This window comes from Phaethon aethereus (genome assembly GCF_964289735.1).
Source record: "Phaethon aethereus genome assembly, chromosome: 4".
Classification (NCBI taxonomy): Eukaryota; Metazoa; Chordata; class Aves; order Phaethontiformes; family Phaethontidae; genus Phaethon; species Phaethon aethereus.
In genome coordinates this window covers 38,788,853-38,813,556 of record NC_138578.1, presented here as the reverse complement: position 1 = coordinate 38,813,556, position 24,704 = coordinate 38,788,853, and the positions used below count along the sequence as shown (strand labels likewise).

Sequence of the window (24,704 nt, the reverse complement as noted above, 5' to 3'; positions counted from 1 at the left end):
TGGAGCCCTCAGCACAGGAAAGGCATGGACCTGTTGGAGTGGGTCCGGAGGAGGCCACAAAAATGATCAGAGGGATGGAACACCTCTCCTGTGAGGACAGGCTGAGAGAGCTGGGGTTGTTCAGCCTGGAGAAGAGAAGGCTCCGGGGAGACCTTATTGCAGCCTTCCAGTACTTAAAGGGGGCTTATAAGAAAGGTGGGGACAGACTTTTTAGCAGGGCCTGTAGTGACAGGACAAGGGGTAATGGTTTTAAGCTAAAAGAGGGCAGATTTAGACCAAAAATAAGGAAGAAATTTTTCCCAGTGAGGGCGGTGAAGCACTGGCACAGGTTGCCCAGAGAGGTGGTAGATGCCCCATCCCTGGAAACATTCCAGGTCAGGTTGGACAGGGCTCTGAGCAACCTGATCTAGTTGAAGATGTCCCTGCTTATTGCAGGGGGGTTGGGCTAGATGACCTTTGAAGGGTTCCAACCCAAACTATTCTACGATTCTATGAAAAGCAGTAATAAACCAATATTTCAGATTCTGACAGTCATTTTGTCTGTGACATTTCAAGCACTATTTACAGGGAAAGACCTGCCCCCAAAATTATCTTTCTACTGTCTAATAGTATCTGAGTTATTTCATGTATTAATTTGTAACAGGCAATTGGTAATAAGCATTATTTAGTATTGTAAAAGTCATCAGTCATTGGAGCCATTAAGGTCCAAGAACTAATTTCTGCTCTCAAAGTCAATTAGATTTTAACCTTTCACAGTGTAATAGGGGTTCCTTAATTATTATCTCATATGAAGTACTACTATGCACAAAAATGAAAGCTATCCAAATGTTTCTTTCTCTTGCCTTAATTATTCCTTGAGAAATTAAACATACAAAGAAGGAAACAACATACAGCCATTCAAGTTTGTGGAGATCTTCAAAGACACCAGGCTTCAAACTGGTTATCTTGTTGTTACTCAGGTATCTGAAACCAGACCAGCAAAAGATAAACAAATGGAATGATTAATTAACATCAGATGCTTGAAAATGAGTTTTAAGATTCTTTTCTTCATAATTTATCAGAATGCAGCTGAATTTTTTTCATAATTGCCATGTTTGCTTATGGTAATTTTCAAGTCCTTCTTTGAGAACAACGTGAGACTCTCTGTAGTGAGGACTTCCAGAACAATTATGTAGAACATTTGCTCTTATCTATAAGAAAATACAGGAAGCTAAAGATTTTCACTGTGTCGTGCTTTAGGCCCTTGCCAGTTTTCTTCTGCGGAGTGATTTCATTCCACGAACGTTCCCAGGTTCCCATTCAGCCTCAGCTAACTACGTTAGTCAAATGCAGATACCAGAATCACGGAAATAGAAAGCTGGAGAAGTGAAGGCGGCAGGGTGTATAATAACAGATAACCACACTCATGGGACGGGAAAAATTGTCCTTTTAAAAACACTGCAGAAACAAAAAGCTGAACTGAACAACACAATTTATATATCATCTCTCTCACCGTGCATTTTCCTTAAAAGTTAGGAGCATCTTTCAACAAGCTGCTACCAAAGAAAAAAAGTGTTCTGTTCACTTTGGTTTGCTTCTGTAAACAAAAATACAACACTGAAGAGTTTTGATCCATTACAAGCTCTTGCTTTTGTTTTATTCCTTTGTCATTCTTTCTGACTTTATGTAGGTAACTACCATACTGTCTCCTCCTGTTCTGCAGATTTGGGCAACAGGAGTGAAGTATGGAGCCCACTGGTGCTTTCAAAGTGTTGTCCTGTCAGATAAACTTGCACACATAGCTCTTAATCTATCTTTGCTTTCTCAATCCAATCGTTGAGTTAAAGATTTGGACCATTTTGCAAGTTCCTAATACTGAATCAAATAAGAGCAAGAGGTCCGTAGCGACTCTCAGAGCTCTTCCCGTTGCTCTTTACTTCAGTGTTCAAAAAGCAATACTTACAGTTTTGTCAAGTTGTATAAACCTTTGAAAGCCCGTTCAGATACAGCTCTAATTTTATTATTCTGAAGATACCTAAGAAGATACAACAATTAATTCTCTAAGCAGGCAAAATCAAAGCTAGTGTAAATAACCAACTAAAATCTATCAACTAAACTGAATGTATGTGTGATGCTTGAAAAGAAGCTGTCAAAGTTGTTACCTTTTAAATTTGACAACAACCATTTCACGCCTATAGTTGCAAAGACTGCAAAGAAGTTTTGAAAGAAATACCCCCCCGCAGCAGCATTACAAAATTAATTCAGAGAGACACTTGGTTTGCCTCAGGGGAGCAACGATGTGGTTGTTTGCGACCTCCTGTTTTAGGTCCTAACCTTGCAGTTCTCACCTGTGTGACCCGATCTTTGTGTTTAGCCAGAACCCTGCTACCAGCAAAATTTTGCATGGCAAATGTCAAATTAACATGTATTTTTGAATTTTATTTTTGTGGTATCAGAGCATTTTCAAATTGTGGATTTTTAAGATGGTATAGGAAAAATATAAAATTAATGTTGCTAAATTTCTGTAAAGAATACTATTTTTTCTGTGTTTCTTTATCTACTTTGATTAAATAAGTTAAAAAATACTATCCATTGCAAATGTTAAATCCTTCTAAAATGATTTTAAAGCATTATAGTGCTATTCTCTGAGAAATATTTAAATACAAATCGTTTAAATTAAAGTACAGTCAATACATTGTCCAGATGCATTTCTGTTAAAAAATCACTAAGAAATCCGACCTGGGCTTTTACAAAATAAGTTTGTCAAACACTGCTCAAAAACTTTCTGAAAACGTACATTTATCAATCAGAAATGTGTGAAATTAATATTAAGTAGTCATAACTAACACTAATGAATATTAATATATTAATGATTATTTCTTTTAACGAAAGCGTAGCTTTCAACACGTTAATCATGGCACCTCGTGAACAGAAGATGGTGCTGCAGTACAGCACAGTTTCTGTGACAGTGACAGCCCAATAAGTTTTCTAGGAACATACGGGTCTTAAATTGGTGCTGCCCTAGACTTTTGCATTTAATTCTTAATTTCACTAGTTCTGTATAAAGCAAATTTGTTAAAGGCTATATAACATATACGTTAGATGTCATAAAACACAGCGCAGTACCACGTTGCTGTAACAATTTGACTAGTTGGGGCGTTGTTATACTGGTACCAGACATAATTAGGGGTAAAACCAAGTGCCATGTAAGTTCTCCATGACAATAGGAAGTTTAATTTTTCAAACTTTCATTTTGTGGAGTAAATGGATTAAGTTACTTTAATTTCTTTTGGCATATTACTGTTCATTATAAATGTAACTTCCTTCAGACATGATGGAAGTTTAGCATTCTTCTGGTATAAAATAGTCAATAAAAATGAAATATGCAGAAATTACGGTTTTGTAAAAAGAGAGATGCCGAAGCAAGCTATTTGAGCCAAACAGTTTATGCAATTAGATGATGTACTGAAGGGTAAGGCAAAACAGAGTTTTGAGCATAAACTGAGGGTTGTCACTTAGAAGATCTGTATGTGTATGTGAGAGTGAGAGGATGAATATTTCAGACACTAAATATATATTTTAAGTTCAAAATACTCCCTTACAGATTTCTAAGGTCTTGGTATTTCTGGAAAATGTCAGCAGAAAGTTTCCGTAGCAGATTCCTCTGAAGAGACCTGTAGGAATGAACACACACCGTAAAACTACTCTCCCAGCTTCCTGCAGTGTTGCCCCTCCTGTTACTTGGTAAGGGCAGCTTTCACACTGCTAAATAGAAAAAGCAGCATGAAGCCATCTGAATATGCTACCTCTGTTTGTCTGAATATTTGTATCCATTTAAGCAGTGAGCCAGCTTTATCATCAAACAATATTCTTCCATGTCCCCAGAGCAACTGACAAAATAATAGTTAAACCTAAGAGTTAAAAAATTTGAGTGTAAACTAAACCACAGATTTATTTCAAACCTCAAATGCATATAAAGCTTATTTCCCAGTGCATGCGTCCCTACGCCCACATCTCCATTGGGCACTGACTGGAGTGTCCTGTCAAGAACAAAAATCGTTCAGGGCATGGTTGGATTAGAAGAGAGTCCATCCCAAAAGCCAGCTGAACCGACTCACTGCTTTTTCTAAAGCTAGAACTGAGGCATTATTTTTGAAGTCTTTGTTGACGCTGAGCCAACAGCCAGTTTAAATATCTATTTGACATTCCACATCAGTCTTCGTTATGAAGTTCTGCCGTATTCAAACACGGACCCAACAAGAAGAACCTCAGCCACCCCTGAGCACAAACTGGTACCCAACAGAAAGGTCTGTACCTCTGCTCTGCGGGGAAGATGCTCAGGTAAGGGCACGTGATGCTGCCCTCTCTAACAGCAGTGTGCAAACCAAGAGCCGTACCAACCATTCCCTGATCTCTTCAAAAAGTTTGGCTTACACGTATGTATCTGTATGATGACACATCCCAGATTAAATTCTTTTAAATATCGGCGTATGCAGAGACAGGAAATGAGAACTAAAAAGATTTGCTCAAGCAGGTGGTTCCACTGAGTTCAAGGTTATCGACTTCCTCGGCAGGAATAGAGACTAGGAACTTTGGCAGGATCGTGGAATAATAAAAAGGTCCTAAGCATTGTGTCTTAAAAGGAAACATTTCTTTTGAAGATTTCTTTAGCTTTCCTGAAACTGTTGCTAGCTCAAGTCACTGTTACAAACATGAAATGATGACACAGAGTTTTTTTCTGTTCCTTTTCTCTCCCTTTATGCAGGGAAAAACTGTACTTAAAATATCAAAGAACTTGTCAAGAGAGAGACACTGTACTTCCACACACACCAGCTGAGCCAACCGATCATAATCATAAGGCTGTAGCTGTGAAAAGGTTGTAGGATTGATAGTCAAGCCTGAACAGAGCAAGAGACCACGTTTCTGCTCTACTTACATCATGGTGATGTTTGACGAGACTGACGGGACAGCACGCAATTTGGCAGCGTCGCAGAAGATCTCCAGCCCTTGGCAGGTACACTTTGCTGGCACAGCACCAGCCACTGCGTGGAAACAAGAACGTGGTTGTGGCAAAAGGTGGGATGGGTGGTGTGATGGGACGGGGAGAACAGAAACGTGGTGTAAAAGAACAGTGAGCACAAAGGCAGACGTTCCAGGCTGTGTTAAGCAGAAATTAAGGCACATGGTTTTACATAATTGATTTAGACCGGGGAAGGCCCTACCGATAATGATAAAGGGACACAAAAAATTATGTTATCTCCTGAGCTCTGTGAAAGAGCTTGAAAAAGTTCTTGAGCTTTAGGCTTGATATGCAGGAACCTGGCATGGTAGCAGTTTTTCAGATTTTTTGTGGCTCTTTTTTAGATTATTCAGTCCTCTCATATTTACTAGAATGAGCACAATTCTGTCCAGGTGAAAATGGGTGAAAATGGGTCAGGGAGCCTTTACTCCCTTTCCCCCCATCTCCGTGCCTTAAGTTAGTGCTCATAGTAGAGTCAGAAAATCTGTATGAAGGGACGAGTGCCTGCAGAAGTGAAGGGCGTTCGCAGGAATCATTTGATGTACAAAGAAGCGAATTTGGAGGAATGCTGTGTTCATTTCACTCCAAAAGATATGTATTTCATGGTCTTCCCAGCTGTATTAATATAGTCAGATATACATTTATATTACCCTCCTAATTAGCATATGTTTGACACTTGCAGAAAATGAATCACTCTCTATGGAACTGAACTCAGCTTCAGTGCATTTGTTCATCTGAGACATTAATTCTGTTTTACTATAAATGAAACTGCACTATATTTCTCTTTCTGATGAGCGTATTTGCTAGGTATTTCTTTCTAGGAATCATCAGTAATAATCACACAAAGAATATCTGTAATTACTTACAGCACTCAGGTGGCTTTGTCTGAAATGCATACAGAGATTTCAGTTTATTGTATTTGTCCTTTGTATAATGTTTATCAAATTGCAGAGACCATCCATTGTTGTCTTCTAATAAAAAAAAAAAACAACCACAAATGGAAGACAGATTAGAATAGAAATCTAGTTGCATCACATTTTTTGCCTCATTTTTTATCTCGATAACATGATTTTTCCAGAATATTTCATAGACCATTAGATGACTTTATCTTTAGATAGCTGCTTAATCACAGATATGTATGAAGATTATGAGCCGCATAGTAGGAACAGCTTATTATACCTTCAACAACAACATTTTCTGTGACAGTTGCACTGAAAAAGTATAATCTTTCACTTCAGAACTTTTTGTTCATGTAGGAGTCTAAAAATGAGAGGCAACCATGTTTTCCCACCTCCTTAAACATGTGGGTTTCTCACTTTGTCCAGGAAACCTCAAATGAGTACAACTCCAACTACGTCTTTCAGAGGGCTGTCTCACATTCCCACAGCCTATAGTTTCTTTCCTGAAAATCTAGAGGCAGGTCAAATGGACACTGCCGTTCAAGAGAATGGGTGACACGGTGTAACAAATTCAAGGGACTGTGTTTAAGTTAAGGTTAATATGCATCTTCTTAAACAAAGCATTATGCCATATTGCCAGTTTGGCCACTGCGCATAGATGTACTGGAGCAGAGTGTTTGATGGCCATAAAGGCAAAAATTGAAGAGCAGATCTTTCAGTTCCTCGCCGCTAATGGCGGTTTCCAGATACAGTGGTGCTGGAAATAACCACAGACCTCTTTCCTGGAAGTTTGTTGTATATCTGACACCTGCAAAGTAACTGATCAGGTAACCACTTCCAAACCAGGGCATGAATACGCACCACCAAAAAAAAAGAAAAAAAACCGAACTTGCCTTTAAAAGCTGTGATCTGATTTTAGTTTTATTCATTTGAGTCTGACCTCTCCAGCTTTGACAACACCCACATCCTCTTAGTTTAAAGCACCTCATGTAACGAATACGCACCGGTAGCAGAAACGCTCCTTAGGATGGCACCCACAAGCCGGCGAGCCGACGCGCCAGTGACAACTGAAAGCATTACTTTGTAATGGTACCTACTGCCAGGAAACACTTCTGTGAGAACTCTGAGGATGGCTCTGCTTCGCTCGTCGTTACAGGCTTAGTTGCACTTTTTACCATACGCCAGCGCCGGAGTTCCCCCCGCCCCTTTCACACGGTGGTAGTTTAGTTATACTTAAATATTATTCCTACTATATCTGTTGGCTTCAAAATAGGCAGGGAGAAATAAAATGTATTTACTTCTTTGTAACTCTACCCATTCTGAAATGGCATCTCCTTTTTCACGTCACATTACAACTCAGTTGTTTGCTCGGCGAGGCAGGGAAATTACCTGGACAGCATCTCCTGAAGCCTGCCTACGGAGACGGCAGCAGAAGGAACTTGTTCTGAGGTGCCTGCCTCTTCGCTGCCTAAGCTGAAAACATGTACTATACGTGGTGATTGATGGATATTATGAAAGATTGAGTAACTTCAGGCAAACTCTCTTTTAGCTAGTCATTCGTTTGTTATGCCTAGATTGAAAAAATAAAAGATTCAAAATGAACCAAAATCTCCGTCTTCAGGCATTGCTCCATAAAGAGAAAAGCCAGACTTGAAAATGCCTTCTTCACTCAAAAATTAATGTGAATTAATTTATGCACTGCAAGAATGTCAGCTTCCCACCTAGAGAAGGCATTTAAGCACATCTTACTAACTTCCTCGGGAGCACCTGGTATGCTCTCATTCCTTAGCAGTTCTGCCAGATCAGATCATTAAGCTGATATTTAGAAGCAGCCTGATGCATTTTGGACAAAATGAAGGGTGTTGGCCAACCTGCAGAAATACTGCTTCTGCCTGCTCTAAATGCTCAGCAGAAGTTCAGTTTTAGGAGCACAGCTCACAAAACTGCAACATGGAATCCGTAACTGAGGACGCGATGAGAACAGGTCCTTCGCCCAGCAGCGAGCGCCTTAAAAACCTACTGCCCCGTAGTTACGGCTGCAGTGAGCTTTCCCCTACTGACATCCATTGACTTTCATCTGCAGGACTGGGTCCAGCAACCGGGACCTGAAGAAATGAGTGGGAATAAAACGTATGCAGAGGAGGTGAGATTTAAGAAGATAGGAATCTTTTATTGAGGATTTCTAAACAGAAATGTATAAAGATGTCTTAAAAATGAGATTATTCTTGGAGTACAAATCACACCAGATAAATATTTTGCAGTCAGTAATATAGTCTCAAAATATTTTTGGTCTTTCTAATTCATAATTACATTCATAGAAAATTTTGGACAACTAACCACTTACCTGCAGATTCTGACTATATAGTTAAAAGTCATAAATTCTAATCCAAATTAAATCCAAGTGTAAGCAAATGAACATATAGAGCATCATTTTTCTGCATTTCCCTGCTTCTGACACTAAAGAGTGGATAGATGAGATTTTATTCCACCTTTTAGTATTTTTAAAGTGCTTTGCCACGGGACAAAGCACGTACAAGAGGTGACCATCACTGCAGTTCACATCTGCAGAGAGGAAGATGAGCAGCGAGTGCCTCCTACGCTAGCAGGAAGGAGGGAGCAGTTGACTACAAAGGGGAAGTTCATGCGTGCTTTCAAGGAAGCGGAGAGGCAGCTGTGTATTTTTGGGTGGCCATAAAAGAGAAGGGGAAGAAAAGCACAAAGAAGGGAGAAGATGTATTATTTTGGACTGGAAGCGTTCCAGTTATCTGGAGTTTCTGGTCAGTTCTTTTGAAATAACAGGCTTTTCTCATGACGTTGATTTTCCTGCCTTCTACAAGAAATACAAAGGCATATCTGAATATAACAGATATGAATAAAAGTTATTCAAAGTTTTCTGACCTGCAGAAATCTTTGCTTCGGGCCAAGTTTTGTGCCCAAGCCTGGGACAGTCTTTATTTTATACAAACTGTTTTGTCAAATCCCAGAATAACGTGTTGTCCAAATAACTACATTTAGCACAACTGTTTGGTGAAGCACTCAATGCCAGAACTGTAAATCACTTTGTGGTCATTTAGAGTTCATATGGTAGATTTGTGACCTGTTTACCTCTGTCGATGTGAGGTTCTCCAAACACTTGAAGAAATGACTGGTAATAGTACTGGTCTTGAAATCCCAAATCTATCACTTGGGGGAGTACAGCTCAGATGAGAAATTACTTTTTCCTGAGCCAGTTCTAAAATAGATTATGTTGGCTGCACTTCTGTAAAAATGAGATCTGAGAAAACAAGGCATCAGCTAATCTTCCCCTACATGGGATAAGCAAAGTAAGTAATTGTAAACGGGACTTATCTGACTACCGATTAATACACTGTTCCTTGCTAAAAGTTGTCAATTATCATTTCTGATGGGAAAGAGAATGAGAAAGAGTATGTTAATCCTGACAAACTACAGATTTGAATAATCTGTTGAGTGACAGATCCAAGAAAATAGCAGCTTTACTCAAAGATACATCTCTTATTTTGGTTGGAGCTTATGAAAAGGACATTATATCTATACGACTTTCCCCTTCCCTCAGCCATGTCTTCATGGGTTATTATGCAGCGAAATGCTATCAGTTAAATGCATAAGCACTCTAAAAAGACACCGTGTCACCCTTTGATTTCGGCTTTGCTGTTGGTGGTCATAACCCATGGACATACTTCTTTCTGCCAGTTGTTCAAATATACTTTCTCTTGCTGTAAGAAATCACTTCAGGCTTTTCACAAAGATATCTTTTAGTACAAGGAAAACCTGTATCGTCCAGACAAGAAGCAATTCCTTTAAAAAGGTTTACGGATGAATATAACTGCCCTTTTCCACAGTGTTGGGGCGTACTGATACAGCCTAATAACTTACAGTAAGACCAAAACCACACTGAAATTTTACAAAGAGGAGTGTTTCAGTGCCTGGAGCATTTGACTCTGGGAGTGAATGTCACAGCCCAAATTTAGATACCCAAGTGGAAGAAATGTAGAACCTATAAACCGGACACCTACCAGTCAAGGCAAAGGCAATTTATCCTGCACCAAACTGTGTGTCACTGCACATTGACTCTTCCTGTACCTGTTGATTACTTTAAATGTAGCTTGCCTACTTATATGTGTCAATGCAATCACAGAAAACCAGACAGGAATTAAATAAATTCAAATAAGGTTTACACTTTTCTGGATGAGCTGTATTACATGCTTACACAAGTTTATACTTGATTTTAAAACAACTTAATTAATCCAGTGCAACTTTTAAGATTGTAGGCAGGCTCAAATTTCCAAAAGATAAATATCTCCTCAATATTGTAGCTTTGTTCCTGCAAAATGCTTGCATAGGGGAGTTTTCCAGTTTATATAGCAATACTTTTAATCTATACAGATTAGTCCAATTTTCTATTCCGTTTTTCTCAAAGCATTTGCAATTTTTTAAATAAATGTGGCAGAATAAATTAAAATAAGCTAGTAGCATGAATACATCCATAAAACCTTGAGCCATTTGAAAGATCTCTTAGCAGTAAGCCACTGCAGTGGAGACCAGAAGAGGCAAAAGTCTAGTGAAACGTAGAAGTTCCTCTTAGTTACCAGCAATATTTAAAAATCTCAATAACAAAATTGATTAAAATACTCCAGAACTTCAGCAAAGCTATTCCATTTGCTGCTATTTGCACATCAGTGTAAACCTAATTATTTTAGTGCCATATACTGTGGATAAATGGCAATGACAATGAGAATAAAATTCGGCCATATGCTGCTGACTTCCAAGTGTTTTCTTTTTGCTTCATAAACAGAATTTACTATCTAGGGCTCAAAACTGAATGTTGTCTCATACGTTTAAATCTCACATTTTAAGTATGGTGAAAAAAATGCCATGCCAGGAAAAGACGAGACCAACTGTAACATTATTTATTATTAGTATTAATTTGAAATATAAAGTCCTCAAGCTCTTCTGCAATGTGCTGAGGCAAAAATGGGAAACTCAGACCCTCCGAAATTTCTCATCCCTTATAAGCAATCTTGTAATATTAAAACATTTATCTTTTGTATAGACGGTTTGAAACACCCCATAGAAATTTAGATTTCTGCTATGGAAATCTGGAAGATAACATAATGAATCTACAGAACTGCAATAATTCTCTGTAAGTTTATAGACCTTCAAAGAAACACATATGAAAACAGCGTGGCATCGATATAGATTGTCATTACTTTCATCCTGTCGAGTTTTATAGGCCCTTTTAAAAAAGAGGTATTGTGTTATAACTTATTAAATAAGGCAAGCCAGCTGCCGGATGACTGCACGGCACACAGTAACACGAGGCTCATGCTTTTAGAGGTAAATAGGCGCAAGACTTCAAACAGCCACTACCTGCCCCACTTCTTTCGGAAACCTCCGTCTGTGGTTTCCAGCCTATAAGCTAGACAGAGCTTAATGAACATCTATCTAAAAGTGAACTTTACGTCTGGGGAGCTGAATGCTGCCTTTTGTTCGGAGACCTCTTAGACCTGGTGGGAACACAATGGTAAGTACTTTTAGCCAGTGAAGAACCCCTCCGGAGAGTCAGAAACATCTTAAATTAAATCTACATGCCTGTTCTTGCTTCACTGGACTGGAAAAATGTGGCTATGACACTGTGATTAAAAAAAATAAACGCAGACACACTACAACCATTGCCTAACTGCCAAAAAAACAGTTTTGCAGAACTATCAGCAAAATTGTCCAGAAGCCAAATTACTAAACACTGAGGAAACTTATGCTCTCAAAACAGCTCAGGCTACTTTGTTCCATTAACCACTGCATAATTAGAGACTCTGCTTGGGAAAAAAGATGAAATGAAACACCCTAGCGTTGTGTTCTTTCCATTCCCCTTTTATTATCGCTAGTAAGTAGAGTGGTAGTCAAAGACATAACAGTAGTCACTGTTTTTTTAATGCCCCATTCATGGTGCAACAGTCCAGTCTACAGAGGTGCAAGTGATTAGTACCAATGCACGCAACGTTGGTTTTGAAATTAGTAAGAATTCTGAAGTGTTGGCATTTTTAACAATTCTTATGCTAAACTACTTTTTGTTCTAAATATGACTTATACCTGTGTTATTTGCACATAACCGTTTCCTCTAGAGGTTTACTACGAATAAATGAAGAACCTATTTCAACAACCAGTTCTGAGATGGAGCATAAGAACTATTCAGTAGTGTAAAATGACAGTAACCCTCATTTCAAACAAAGCGTGTATCTACTCAATTCCCAATTAAGTTTAAGAAAAGACGCATTAAGGCATTTATTGATGAGAGTTATATATCACAGACTGCATGGGAAGAGACTGTGTTTCATATCTCTTGTTTCTGTGACAAGCTGCAAGAGATCACAACCTAGATTTCTTCATCTATTCTAGAGAAAAAAACCTAAAAAATAAAAAAATCACTGCTAGCACAGTGCTTCCAGACTTACCCAGTACTATTTAGGAAGGCTAGCACACGAGTCACAAACATTCTTTTTTTTGAAACATCTGAGCTTTTCGTTAGTTTCCTAATTTAGGTAAGTTGTGATTCTTTGCTCACGGAAGACAGTGGGAGCCTTTCCACTGATTTTTGTGGAGTCACTCCAGGTCGGTTCTCACCAGGCTCAGCCCTGCTTCATAAGACACATCGTGGTCGAAAGCCCAGGCGGTGTGACTGAAAATTTTATATTCGTCTTATTGTTTGCACATTAAATTAGAACAGAACATCATAAATCCAATAGCTACATAGATTTTGACTGCATGTTTGGGGACTATCAAACCCTAGTGGACATTAGAAAAAACTTTTAAATCTGGAAGCAGGACTGTCGTGGTGTAGCCCCAGCCAGCAGCCAAGCACCGCGCAGCCGCTCGCTGTTTGTAAAGAAATGAGGGCACCTGTACTTTACACCCGAGGGATTTTCAGAACCTGTAACTACAGCATGCCGATACGTAGTGCTAAATACATCAGAGGCAAAGCAGTAGGGCTTAAGCTCAGACTTCGAGGCATATCATAAAATATGCTTTCAAATTGGCCAGGTGGGATGTAAAGTCCAGAGTCTCCCCTGAAAGGAGAAAAGCTCAGTACCTTTGGAGATATGATTATGTTTCTCAACTTTGTACCAAACTAAATTCAGGAGCTGAGGGGTGGTTTTGGAACAAGAAAACTGAGGTAAGCTACGCTGCAATTTACTGTGAGGCTTCTCCCCAAGAACTGGCATCATAGCATCACAGCTAATTTACAGTTACGATGACCAAATCACGCCGAGTATCCAGCAGAATGGCTGGAATATTAGGGTCTATTGCAACAAAGATCTTCGAAGAGCACACAAGAACAACCAAGATTCAGTCTCTCGGTGATTTAAAATTTAACAGCATTGAGGATTTTTGCAGCACTTTGTAATTAGCATGATATGACTACAAAACAGTAGCTGACCCAGTGATGTGTCTAGAAGAGATAATTACACAAAAGTTGTTAGACTGACAACGTTACACTTTTATCACTGCATGTAATAGTAAGAAAAATTTATTCAGAGAAAGCTGACCCTTATCTAGGACAAAAGTTTGCTCATTCAGCCCTCTAAGTAGATGGCATATCAGAGAACTTTAAAAAAGAAAATATAAATATAAAAGAACATATAAAACAAAAATATTAAAGGAAAAATATAAAACTATTTACATTTTAAAACTTAGTTATGTGCAATTTTTAACTTCCTTAATTAGAAAGCAAATAAAGGAATTTTTTTTTTTTTATGTCTAAAGCTACTCAGAAAGTTGGTATTTTGAAAAAAAATATCCATAGGTGATTACTGGCAACGTTACTTGTTTTCTGTCCAAACTTGTAGAGTACATTTATGTTATGATTTAACTTTTCATATATTTTTGTAATTTGTTACGTGTCATGTAACATCATCATTTGCTCATCTAAACAAACATGCACCTTAAGATAATAAAACGCATATGGACTCAGTGAAAAGCTACATCAAAAATACTGTTCTTTTTGTTCTGCATTAATTAGTTTTAATTTTGTTTGTTTATCATTAAGCATCACTGACAAAGCAGAGATTCCAAAATGCTTCTTTCCATGAATATGTACTTGGGAATACATACTTGGCACTTTTGCTATGCCATTGGGCTTCAAAGGGCTTTGCCTAGAAATTGTTTAGAATACATTAGCAGTAGTGTCGCAGCAGTAATGTCTTCGATCTAAGAAATACTCTTTACTCGTTTTAGGAACAATTCCCGTATCAACACTGCCACAGCATTAGGCATTTATCCTTCCTGCTCATGTCTAAAAAAGCAATGAAGTAAACAAACATTCTAACCTCCCATCTATAAACATCCAGTAACCACAGAATCAAATCTTACAGCTGTAAATAAACAGGAAAAGCTCCTCCCTGGAAAATTAGGCTGAAGCCCTTACGTTGGAAGTCAAACGTAGTCTCAAGTAGGACAAAATACTATCAGACTCGCTCGCTTTGCTAACTTGAACTTTAATCAAGCTTGGGCACAGAAGGATGTTGGAATTGCTATATTTTTTTTTCCACACGTTTGGGGTTTTGCCAGCAGATACAAAAATAACTCTGAGTTAAACGTGCTACAGGCTGAACTGCTTAACAACGCACTCGGTCTTTTTAGGAATTCGGTGCTTCAGGAGGGATGAGCACGGGGCAGAACAATGGAGAAAAATTCACTGCCATACTCAAGCCTAAAAAAGGAAAGTCCTGAAAAACCGTAGGTTTTTAATGACGAGTTATGAAGATTGAAATAAATAATTTTTATTTAAAAATATCATGTTCATGACAAATTTGCAGACACACCCACTTCTACTCGATGGGCTATGTTTTCAAGTTCAAAAGACAAGATTGTATTTTCCATGCACATTTAAGGTTACCTAGTGATAGTTCTAAAAGAGCCTCCCATCACTTCGGGCATGGTAAATTGCTAGCCTCCTCCTTTTATTGCAGTTTACTACATTTCCTCAAGCTCTTCCCCGTCAGCGTATCACACACAGTATTTTATGGGTTTTGGAAACCCAGCTAGGTGACAAAGGCACGTGAGTTTTCAAAGACAAGTGGCTTCACGCTACTGTGACACATTGGCTACAATTCACCCCGTTCCAGGAGCGGAAGAAATGCTGAAGTTGAGCTGACCGGCAGGTTGCCCACCCCCTGAGGCTAAGCACTAGCACAGCAGTCCCAGACTTAAAGTCTGTTCCCAGCTCTGCCTCTGAGCCTAATTTCAGGTCACTTCACTTCTCTGAGCCTTAGTGTTATGTTTATTATTCGGACATGGAGAGCATGGTGGAAGCGAAAGGGGAAGGAGATTTGAAGGAGGCACCATGAAGCCGATGGTTATGTGCCTGGGTTGGATGCGAATGGTGTTACAGCACATGTGAAAACGCATCTCGGCGAGGATTCAGTTAAGTTTCAAGTGTTTATAGGCAGGTTTTGCTGTTACTGGGCATGCAGCTCATGAAACAGGACTAATATTGCAAATTGTCTCAAAGATTATGACAATAAATATCTCTATAGGAATGAAGTGGCAAATGAGAGAACTTTACTCATTAAAAGAGGAAAGAGAGAGAATTGCTACAAGATACTTGGAGTGACTAGCTTCAGTATTTTCAGAGGCTCTTATCATACTGGTCTCTTGCACTGATGCCTTTTCCTTTTTGTTTCAAGGGCATTTAAAGACTTTTACAACGTAAGTCTCTCTTGGAAGATCTACGTGTGCTTTTTATGCTAGTTACCTCTCTGCTTGTTTCATTCACTGATGTTTCATAAAAGTGCTATTTCAGTAATTGCAGTTGTTAATATTCGGCACATTTAGGGACTGAAGTGCTGGACTTTGGAATTTCTTATGTTTAGAGTACTTGGCTGGGTTTTTTGGGTGGTTTTTTTTTTTCTTCTTTTTCTTCTTCTCCAAACAGCAGTATTATGGTTTTCAAAAGAGGTGGGTTTTTTCCTTTCTTTTTCTTCTTCATCAGTTTTCCTTTCCATCACAGAAAAGAACTACTGTCCATGACAGATTTTTGCTTTGTGTTTCCTTATGTTATAATGCTGGTTTGTACATAACATACATGCAAGTCTTCACTATAACATTTTTCTGTAGGCTTAAGATAGTGCTTTATCATTACTGAAGAAAATGTTAGTAAAGCAGTTGCTTTATCTAGTTGTGTTTGAGATACATGCATTAAAAACAAGTTTTGGAAAAAGTATTTCTGTATTCCTTTGAGGATCTACACTGATTTTTAACCTCCCCACACTTATTGGGTTGAATGTTGTAGACTGGCCACCTCAAAGTTCTTCAAATTTATGCAAGATGAAAGTTTGCAAGAATTTAAAAGTTGCGCTCCTTAGAGTACCTTGTGGATAAGATTAAAATTTCCAATGATACTGCGTGAAACAATTGCTACATTGGAATAAATTCAATTTGAATTGCTTTTCTGTAACCAGGAGCAATGACTTCAACTGAAAACTAGTTGTGTATTTAAAAAATGAGTAGAAGGAGCCAGATATAACTGCTGGCGTAAGGCAGGCATACTAAAGTGGTCCTGAGAAACAGCAGCAAAATAAAAGAGCCAGATAGTTTCTTTGTCTTGGGAGCTAATCAATGCGGTTTCCTTTCTTGGATTTTAAGCAAAATGAATGGTCACAAAACACAGTTATCCCACCAAGATCCCCACACTTACTATTAGTGTAGGGGCATAGCAGGAAAACTCGTCAGGACATTCCATATTCTCAGGGAAGGAAACAATTCTCCATTAACTTGAACAGCAAAGTTTGACTGCAACACCAGTTTTTGAGAAAATATTACTGATGAATATGATCTTAATGCATTATACATAGCATGCATTTCTAAATGAGAATATGGGGTCAAGATATAAGAAAAACACTAATAGCGCAGGTTTCCCAGTAAGTCAATACAATGACTCCTTCATCTTTTGTAATTTAGGCTTTCAGAAACTGAGGGTAACTCATTCTTGAATTACTATACCCAGAAGAGGATTCGATATCACAGCTGAATTGTCTTGCAGATTATACTGTCTTCTATATCCCATTATGAAACTGTGTATATCCTAATTGCCATTTGATCAAGCTATACACTTTCAGCAAGTCCTTGCACGATAGACTTTCTGGTACTATACAGAAATGAAACATGGATAAACCACCTGTTCATGGTACTTGGACTTCTTAAATATGAAAGGGCACAACCATTAGCAATTTCTGCCACTGTAGAGCAAGATAATTACAGAAGAAAAATAGAACAAGAGCCAATTTTGTTCAGGATTTTGATTACTGGCCACGGGAAATATGTATGGCATCAGCAAATGACATAAAACTAGAAAAAGCTGCAGGTCCATTAGATGGGATGAAAATTAAAAGTGGCTCATGTGAAGTGAGATGGTAAAATTTGACAGGTGTGAGAATAAGATACTAGACATCGGTACAAAAATCAGCCTCACAGATACACAGTGAGAACACCTCCTTTCAAAACCTCGTTGACACTGCTGAGAACGCTCGTGAAAAACACCTTTACCACATCCTCTTTGAAATTTCTTTCAGAAAATGTCTTTCGGTGTACGTAGCTTGGAAACTCCTCTTGATATTTCAAGTCCGCCCCCCCGCCAGCCCCGGCGGCGGCGCGCCCGGCTGGGGCAGGCGAACTGCTCGCCTGCGGGGCGGCGGGGGCGGGCAGCGGGGCAGGGCGCCCTGCGCCCGGCCGCCCCCCGCGGCTGCGGGAGAGCTGCGGAGCAACAGCAACGCTGCTGCCCCCGTCTGCCAGGGATCAGCGGCCCTGGAGAGCAGCTCTGAAACTCTCCAGGCTGTCGGTGAGCCGACAATACCAGTCAATAAAATGTACTAGGGCCGATTTTCTCCCCCTGCAGTCGTAGCTCGCAACCAAATGGCTAAGCCCCCTTCCCACAAAATGTAGGGAGGCCCTTCCCAGACTAGCCCAGCCACCCTCCCGAGCTGCGCCCAGGCACTGTGTGAGAGATGCTGCTCAGCACAGACCAAGGCTGTGCCGGGGCCGCGCTCACAAATAAGCGGCGTGGGCAGGTAAGCGCCGGTGCAAAGCCCCTGCCCTGCTCAGGCTGCAGCAGGAGTAAAGCCTACAAACCAAGTCAAGCTCACGGCTACGGTCCGGCTGGGCCAGGAGTGACAAGGATCACTCCGGCAGGCAGCAGTGACCTGACTATGTGTATTCCCTGAGATTTTGACATTTCCAAACCCAAAGCCTGGTGCAGCTTGCACAGCACACGCACACTCACAGTTTTTCTCGCAAACTAGGACGTAAGCGATTTCTGAAAAACCTTGAAAATTCTTCTAAATTACATTTCTCAGCCAACTTTAAGAGTCACATTAAGCTTTATATAAATTCTGTTAGCGCGTACCTCTACCTCTCCTCAGCAGAGGTCTTTGCCAGCTCATGTGCATCCCTTTGCACACATCAAAATGACACGTGCAAGCCAGGTCAAAGCAGGGATAAAACTGGATAAACTGATGCCGCACAAACAAAAACGTGGTCCATCATTCTTTCCTAGCAAACAGCTTTTTGGGCAGCTTAATCAGCTAAACCAAAGACCTGCTGTATCCTCTGCAGAACATTTAACTTTCCTATTCCTAACGCTTCGCAGCTCGCTCTCTGCAGTGAGCACCGCATGGGTTTCAGTGACCGCAGGTGCGAGGCACAAAGAAAAGTCTCAGCCACGTACCACAGCTGTCTTCGTCGGCCCGATTCCCGCAGTCATCCTCACCGTTACAGTGAAGTTGTTGGGGCAAACACTTTGTGATATTGCCACATGGAAAGTAGCCCAGGGGGCACCTGACCCCAACTCCAGAAACAGGATCTTCCAAAGAGTCACGGATGACTAAATAGAAAGAGAAAGAATATGCTTACTTTAAGATGTGTTTGTAATGTTTAAAGATCTTTGAGATCATGCTTTTATAAATACTCATTTGCATTTGACTGTGAATTTCAAGCGATAAATACATATTGGTTCATTGGACATGCAATTACAATACCATATATAGTGGTTAACTTGGCAAAAAAACCATTTATATCATCAGCTAATTCAAATTTGATTTGATATAAAACAACCAGGTAATTTCTCCCCACGCATCTTAGTAAGTAATAAGATGGAAATGCTAATCATACAAGACAAATGACATAAGGCCACTATTTAAAAGAATTATTTCGCTTTGCACTAGAAATTAATTTATGATAGCAATACACCAGAGAAGTTATGCAGATATGGATTATATTAATGTGTGCTGAAATTTTAGACCCAGATAGATAAATCCTTTTATACAAAGTCAGAATTATATATTTTTAAATGTGTTCAAATTTTAAAGAAATTACTAGATGTAAACCGATCAAGGATCAAAGAACAAGGAAAGTAAGATCAAATCTGTGACGAGGTTTTGCTGAAGAATGAGTAAGGTGACATAAAGATGACACTATGAATCTTTTGGAAGAGTTGTCAGCCTGGTCCAAAAAATTTGTTCAAAATATATGATATCGTTCAGAATCTACCTGTTAGTTTAGATATACAGCTGTTGTTCTGCTAAGCCCATGCTTTATAAGAAGTAATTTCACAGAATACAGGGACTTCATTCAAGCAGTGCTGAGGGGAAGGGCAGTGGGACGCTGATGAGGGACAGCCAGAGCAGCTGGAGGACTCTACCTGTCCTCTGTTCCTCAGTTCTCTGTACTACAGCAGCTCCAGTTGCCCACATTAGCAGACGCATCATGCCTTACCAATCCCTCCAGTGCACCTCAGGGACAAATTCTGCCACCACTTTTTCCAGGGTAAACGCAACTCATCTACTGCTTTTCACAGAATCACAGAATGGTAGGGGTTGGAAGGGACCTCTGAAGATCATCTGGTCCAACCCCCCTGCCAAGGCAGGATCACCCAAGGCAGGTTGCACAGGAACGCGTCCAGTCAGGTTTTGAAGGTCTCCAGAGAAGGAGACTCCACAACATCTCTGGGCAGCCTGTTCCAGTGCTCTGTCACCCTCACAGTAAAGAAGTTTTTCCTCATGTTGAGGTGGAACTTCCTGTGCTGAAGTTTGTGTCCATTGCCCCTCGTCCTGTCACTGGGCAGGGATCCATTTTGTAATGGATTGCAGGGTGATAACTTGTATTTCTTGTCGTACAAGATCAACTTCTTCCCAGGAGCATACTATGGAAAGAGTTTTAAATTACTCTAGGATGAAATTTGTTCAGTCTCCAATATATCGGAAATGGAGAAAAGCATCATCAGCACAGAACATCACCTAGTGCTCTTCGCACTCTCAAAGCTTCAGTAAACCTACCTAGCGAAGCATCATTCTGCAAGGGCCTGGTAATTTAATCTTTGAAGTACTTTCAAAAAGGAACATCATTATAAGTAGCCATTGACTATCACACACACACACAAAAAAAAAAAGGGATAAAAATTCCAATACAAACTGTATTTTAAGTTTCATTGCTGCCTTAGAGCACTTGAAATGCTTTATACAAACTTCATTAATTGTGATGTGATGCTTGCTTAGGTAGTAAATTGCCACTTCTAAAACATGCAACTATTTTTCCATGAGACAAAGTATAACTCTTTTACACAACTTCCTCAAATTAATGAGGAATGTATTATTACACAACATCTGATTTTTGTCCTAATTTTTCTCCTGGACTAAAGGAATCACCTGAAATTGAATCAAGTACTTCAGATTCATATTACATCTCTTCTGGAAGAGTTTTCACATCTTAAACCCTTGACAATGTTTACAACTGTGGAAAATTGAAATATAGGAGCCGTATCTGGAGGAAACTGAGATAACGAAGCTGGTGAGGGGTCTGGAGCACAAGTCTTATGAGGAGCGGCTGAGGAAACTGGGGTTGTTTAGTCTGGAGAAGAGGAGGCTGAGGGGAGACCTTATCGCTCTCTACAACTACCTGAAAGGGGACTGTGGTGAGGTGGGTGTTGGTCTCTTCTCCCAAGTAACTAGTGATAGGACAAGAGGAAATGGCCTCAAGTTACGCCAGGGGAGGTTTAGATTGGATATTAGGAAAAATTTCTTCACCGAGAGGGTGGTCAGGCATTGGAACAGGCTGCCCAGGGAGGTGGTGGAGTCGCCATCTCTGGAAGTGTTCGAAAAACGTGTGGATGTGGCGCTTCAGGACATAGTTTAGGGGACATGGTGGCGCTGGATTAATGGTTGGACTTGATGATCTTGAAGGTCCTTTCCAACCTTAGTGATTCTGTGATTCTGTGATAAATATTCTGTTATTCCCATATGCACAGAATTATCTTTGCTGTCAGAACCGTCCTGCATAGAAAGTCATACATTCCAGCTAACAATCACCATACGATTTTGAAAAGTTGATTTGCTTTTATCCACAACTGTATAACCTATACAAATGCTCAAAGACACTTTAGTTCCTTATCCCTCTCATGTATAGGGTACCAAAAATAAGTCTATATTCTAATCCAAGGGTGAATTCACACTTGTGTATTGTTCATAAACCTCTCTGCTGTTCTACAGTTGTATTCAGAACATTATGTTTATTCTGCTCCACCCAAAAACAAGTAGCAAAAAAATCTTATGCAGGCATAGTGTTAAGAAAAGAGAGTATGTGTAGAACTTAGTGTCTAAAGTCTCTTGCCACAAAAAGAATTCAAAGACAAGTGAGGCTCCCTTCAGTGCAGTTATCTGTCACAATCTGAGTAGCTACTGAAACACAAGGTAAAAGACACCAATATGGAAAAATTAAACACAAATGGAGAAAAAAAAAAACAAACAAACCCACACCAAGCAACCCCTTACATTTTGTCAAGCCTTTTACCCTACACACTGGAGACATATTCAGACTGAGCTAAACTTTGTGCTTAAAGGGGCTGATCTCTGTGCAGTTTAAATTTCAAATGATGGCATTTATCTTCCCACAGTACCATTCAATGGATTTTCATAGTTCTTTCCAGAAATTACTATTAATTAGTCAAATAGTATTAATCCCTGTACTGATTAAAGCATTTACTGCTGCAGTTTAGAAATCATTCTTTGTGAAAGAGTACATAATCTCTCACTGTGTTTAATGTTTTGAATTCTCTGTAAATTTATAGCCTTGGTGATATCTATTCTGAATCTCTGCATTACTCATTTTGTGCTATGTCAGATTACCCTGGCATGTAAATATCTGCCTGGGAAAGAAGATAACAAGGCATCAACACTTAACAACTTCATCCTAGCTGAATCATTGAAAGCACTGGTCTTTGTCCATGGACTTGTTAACATCACCTTGTTTATGCAAAAAAAGACATAAGTTTGGACCCTGCAGATTGCAGGAGATTTATGAATGGAAAATCCCCCAACCCTCTGAGGAAATATTTGGCAAAGCTGACAAAGGTAGACAGGAGATAAGACAGTAAAATCCATTGTAAAATACTAGATAATATTCAAACAATTCTCTTTCGGATTAAGGAAATTATGTGAGGAAAATGGATAAAGATAGCACTGCAACAACAGCAACAAAAAACTATGCTTCCTATTTTGCAAATACAAGCTTTACTGACACTGGAGTTTATCACGCCAAGATAATGATCTATCATGCTTTGTGATGCAGTATTAAAGGTGTCATCTTTTCTACCTGTTGTTGATTTTCCACTATGAAAAAATTGAACCACACTTCTACTATCTTGTTTCATTGTCCTTTTTTTTTTTTAGCAGCTAAACTCCCTGATAGAATAGCTCTAAAAATTATTATAATGATTATTATCATGTCATGTCACTGGCTGTTTCACAGTGGTGGTAAATCAAGAAAAAGAAAAATGTTATTTTGTAATCCTTTTATTAATCCATAGGTTATGTGTCTGTTCCATATGAGTATCAAGCTTCAAAAGGTACCTCTATTGTTTTATAGGTTATCATTCATTGCTCATCCGGGATAGAACATCTCAGCTTGGCTTCTTACCACCAAACTAGCATTGTAACAGCACAAGACCTCCCATAACACAAAAGAAGTACCATCAGCAAACCATATAAGCAATCAACTTGAACTCTAATATAGCTTGATTAATATAATTTATTTGTGTTTTGTAAGGAGTAAGTTTGGGCCAATATTGTTATCTTACACGGTCAACAGAAAACAAACTCACCTATCTTCAGAGATACGGCAAATGTAGACTGATAGGTAAAGGAAGACTAAAAATTTTTAAACTGTGTATAAAAAAATTAGCTACAAAGGTAGAAACTAGAGAAAAGGTGGAACTCAGGACAGATTTAGTTTGGTCTCAGTTATGAAGATGAAAAGTATAAATCTGTGACAGACTCGATTATGTCAGAAGGTTTGCTTTTACAGATACTCCATGTAAAATAAATCTTTTCTTCATATACCTCATACAGCAAATGATCTCCTGCCTCTTGGTGACATAGAGATAATTTCACACATTTTAGCTATACTGTACCAGCAAAATTTTGTTTCTCATAATGATCAGAGTAAATATTAAGATACTTTGCAATGTTTCTAGAGCAAATAGAAAAGAAATAGGTGAACTGGTATCAGTACAAATGGCAAAAACACAAACAAGCATCTTTCTGACAAGATGTTTGCTGTCTCAACACAGAATAATGTTCTACCCAGTAGTGCATGTTCATGATTCTGCAATTTAGGTATGTCTGTCATGTACTTAGGGTCCCCCTCTATCCCCCAATTCTTCTCAAACTTTCAAAAAGAAAACAAAAATTCATGTCATACAGCTTTTAAGCTTGTCCACACCTGCTGCTTTCAGGCACTTATTGCTAAGACAGATATCTGTGATCTTTCCTCTAGCTTGAAGAAAGTGGATAACACTCTTCCTACTAGTCTTTAAAATATAAAACTAATTTACCACTGGTTTCCTTTTTTAAGAGAATAAACAAGAGTTGGGTTGTCATCTAGTATAAGATGGCAAGGCTCTTTCCTCTGTTGCAGGGATGCAGAATCACTGGGGAAAGTACATGACAGCCTGTTTTTAAGTTATCATAAAATGAAATCAAAAGAGGGAACGCATTTGGGCAAGCCAAGAACAACGTATTCCCAGGACAACATGGCTTTCCTTCCAACTACATTGATTCATGAAGCTCACTGTTTTTGCGCGTTCTTTGAAGAATGGCACAAAATTTTGTAAACAGAGATTGGGTCACAAATGCTGTTTGAGAAACCAAATAAGGGACGCGTGCACTAGAAGCACACGAACTTAACACAGTTACTTGTAGCTTCCATAACTCTGTGATGGGAACAATACTGGGCTGATTAAACTAATCATAAGCAATTAAACTAATCAAAGCATCATTGCTCATTGCTTGGTACTTGCTAGTCACACCAGTCTCAACCGTATTGCACACAGGTTCAAACAAGGGCGTATCATAGTATCAGGAAAGTATTTTTGTATTTTCCAAAGTTTGAATCACATAAAGACCCATTGTTGTGAGTCCAAAATGACTCTCAAATTCCATCAGCCAAAGAAGCTAACATGTTTTTCTTCACTTTGAGTAAGTTACCAGTTTAAAAGTACTGGGGCTGAGGAAATCCAACTGTTTTTAAAAAGGAGTCCTTAGACGACAATGACCAAGGAATGATCATGGTACTGAAGATTCCACCATGTACTTACTATGATGGAAAGTTATTTTACCTACAAAAGCCCAAATTTTTCAGAGACCAGTGTAAATTTATCAAATGGTGGGAGTATTGCCACCCTCCCGTAACTTAGTTTAATTGTGATACTTCTAGACGCAGTGGGAAATGGGCTAGAGCAAGAGAAG

The 24,704-nt window shown here is 39.2% G+C and overlaps 1 protein-coding gene across 1 annotated transcript in view; it reads right to left on the bottom strand.

Moving 5' to 3' along the window:
* Window positions 1–24,704, bottom strand: part of RXFP1 (relaxin family peptide receptor 1) — a gene marked incomplete at its 3' end in the record, with an annotated part of 50,642 nt that overhangs the window by 11,777 nt on the left and 14,161 nt on the right. Inside the window, exons 2-7 of the mRNA XM_081999681.1 lie at window positions 18,635–18,790; window positions 5,866–5,970; window positions 4,916–5,021; window positions 3,582–3,653; window positions 1,943–2,014; window positions 892–963 (exon numbers count right to left, since the gene is read on the bottom strand). Coding sequence (XP_081855807.1) covers window positions 892–963; window positions 1,943–2,014; window positions 3,582–3,653; window positions 4,916–5,021; window positions 5,866–5,970; window positions 18,635–18,790 — 583 coding nt within the window. The remainder of the gene's footprint in view (window positions 1–891; window positions 964–1,942; window positions 2,015–3,581; window positions 3,654–4,915; window positions 5,022–5,865; window positions 5,971–18,634; window positions 18,791–24,704) is intronic.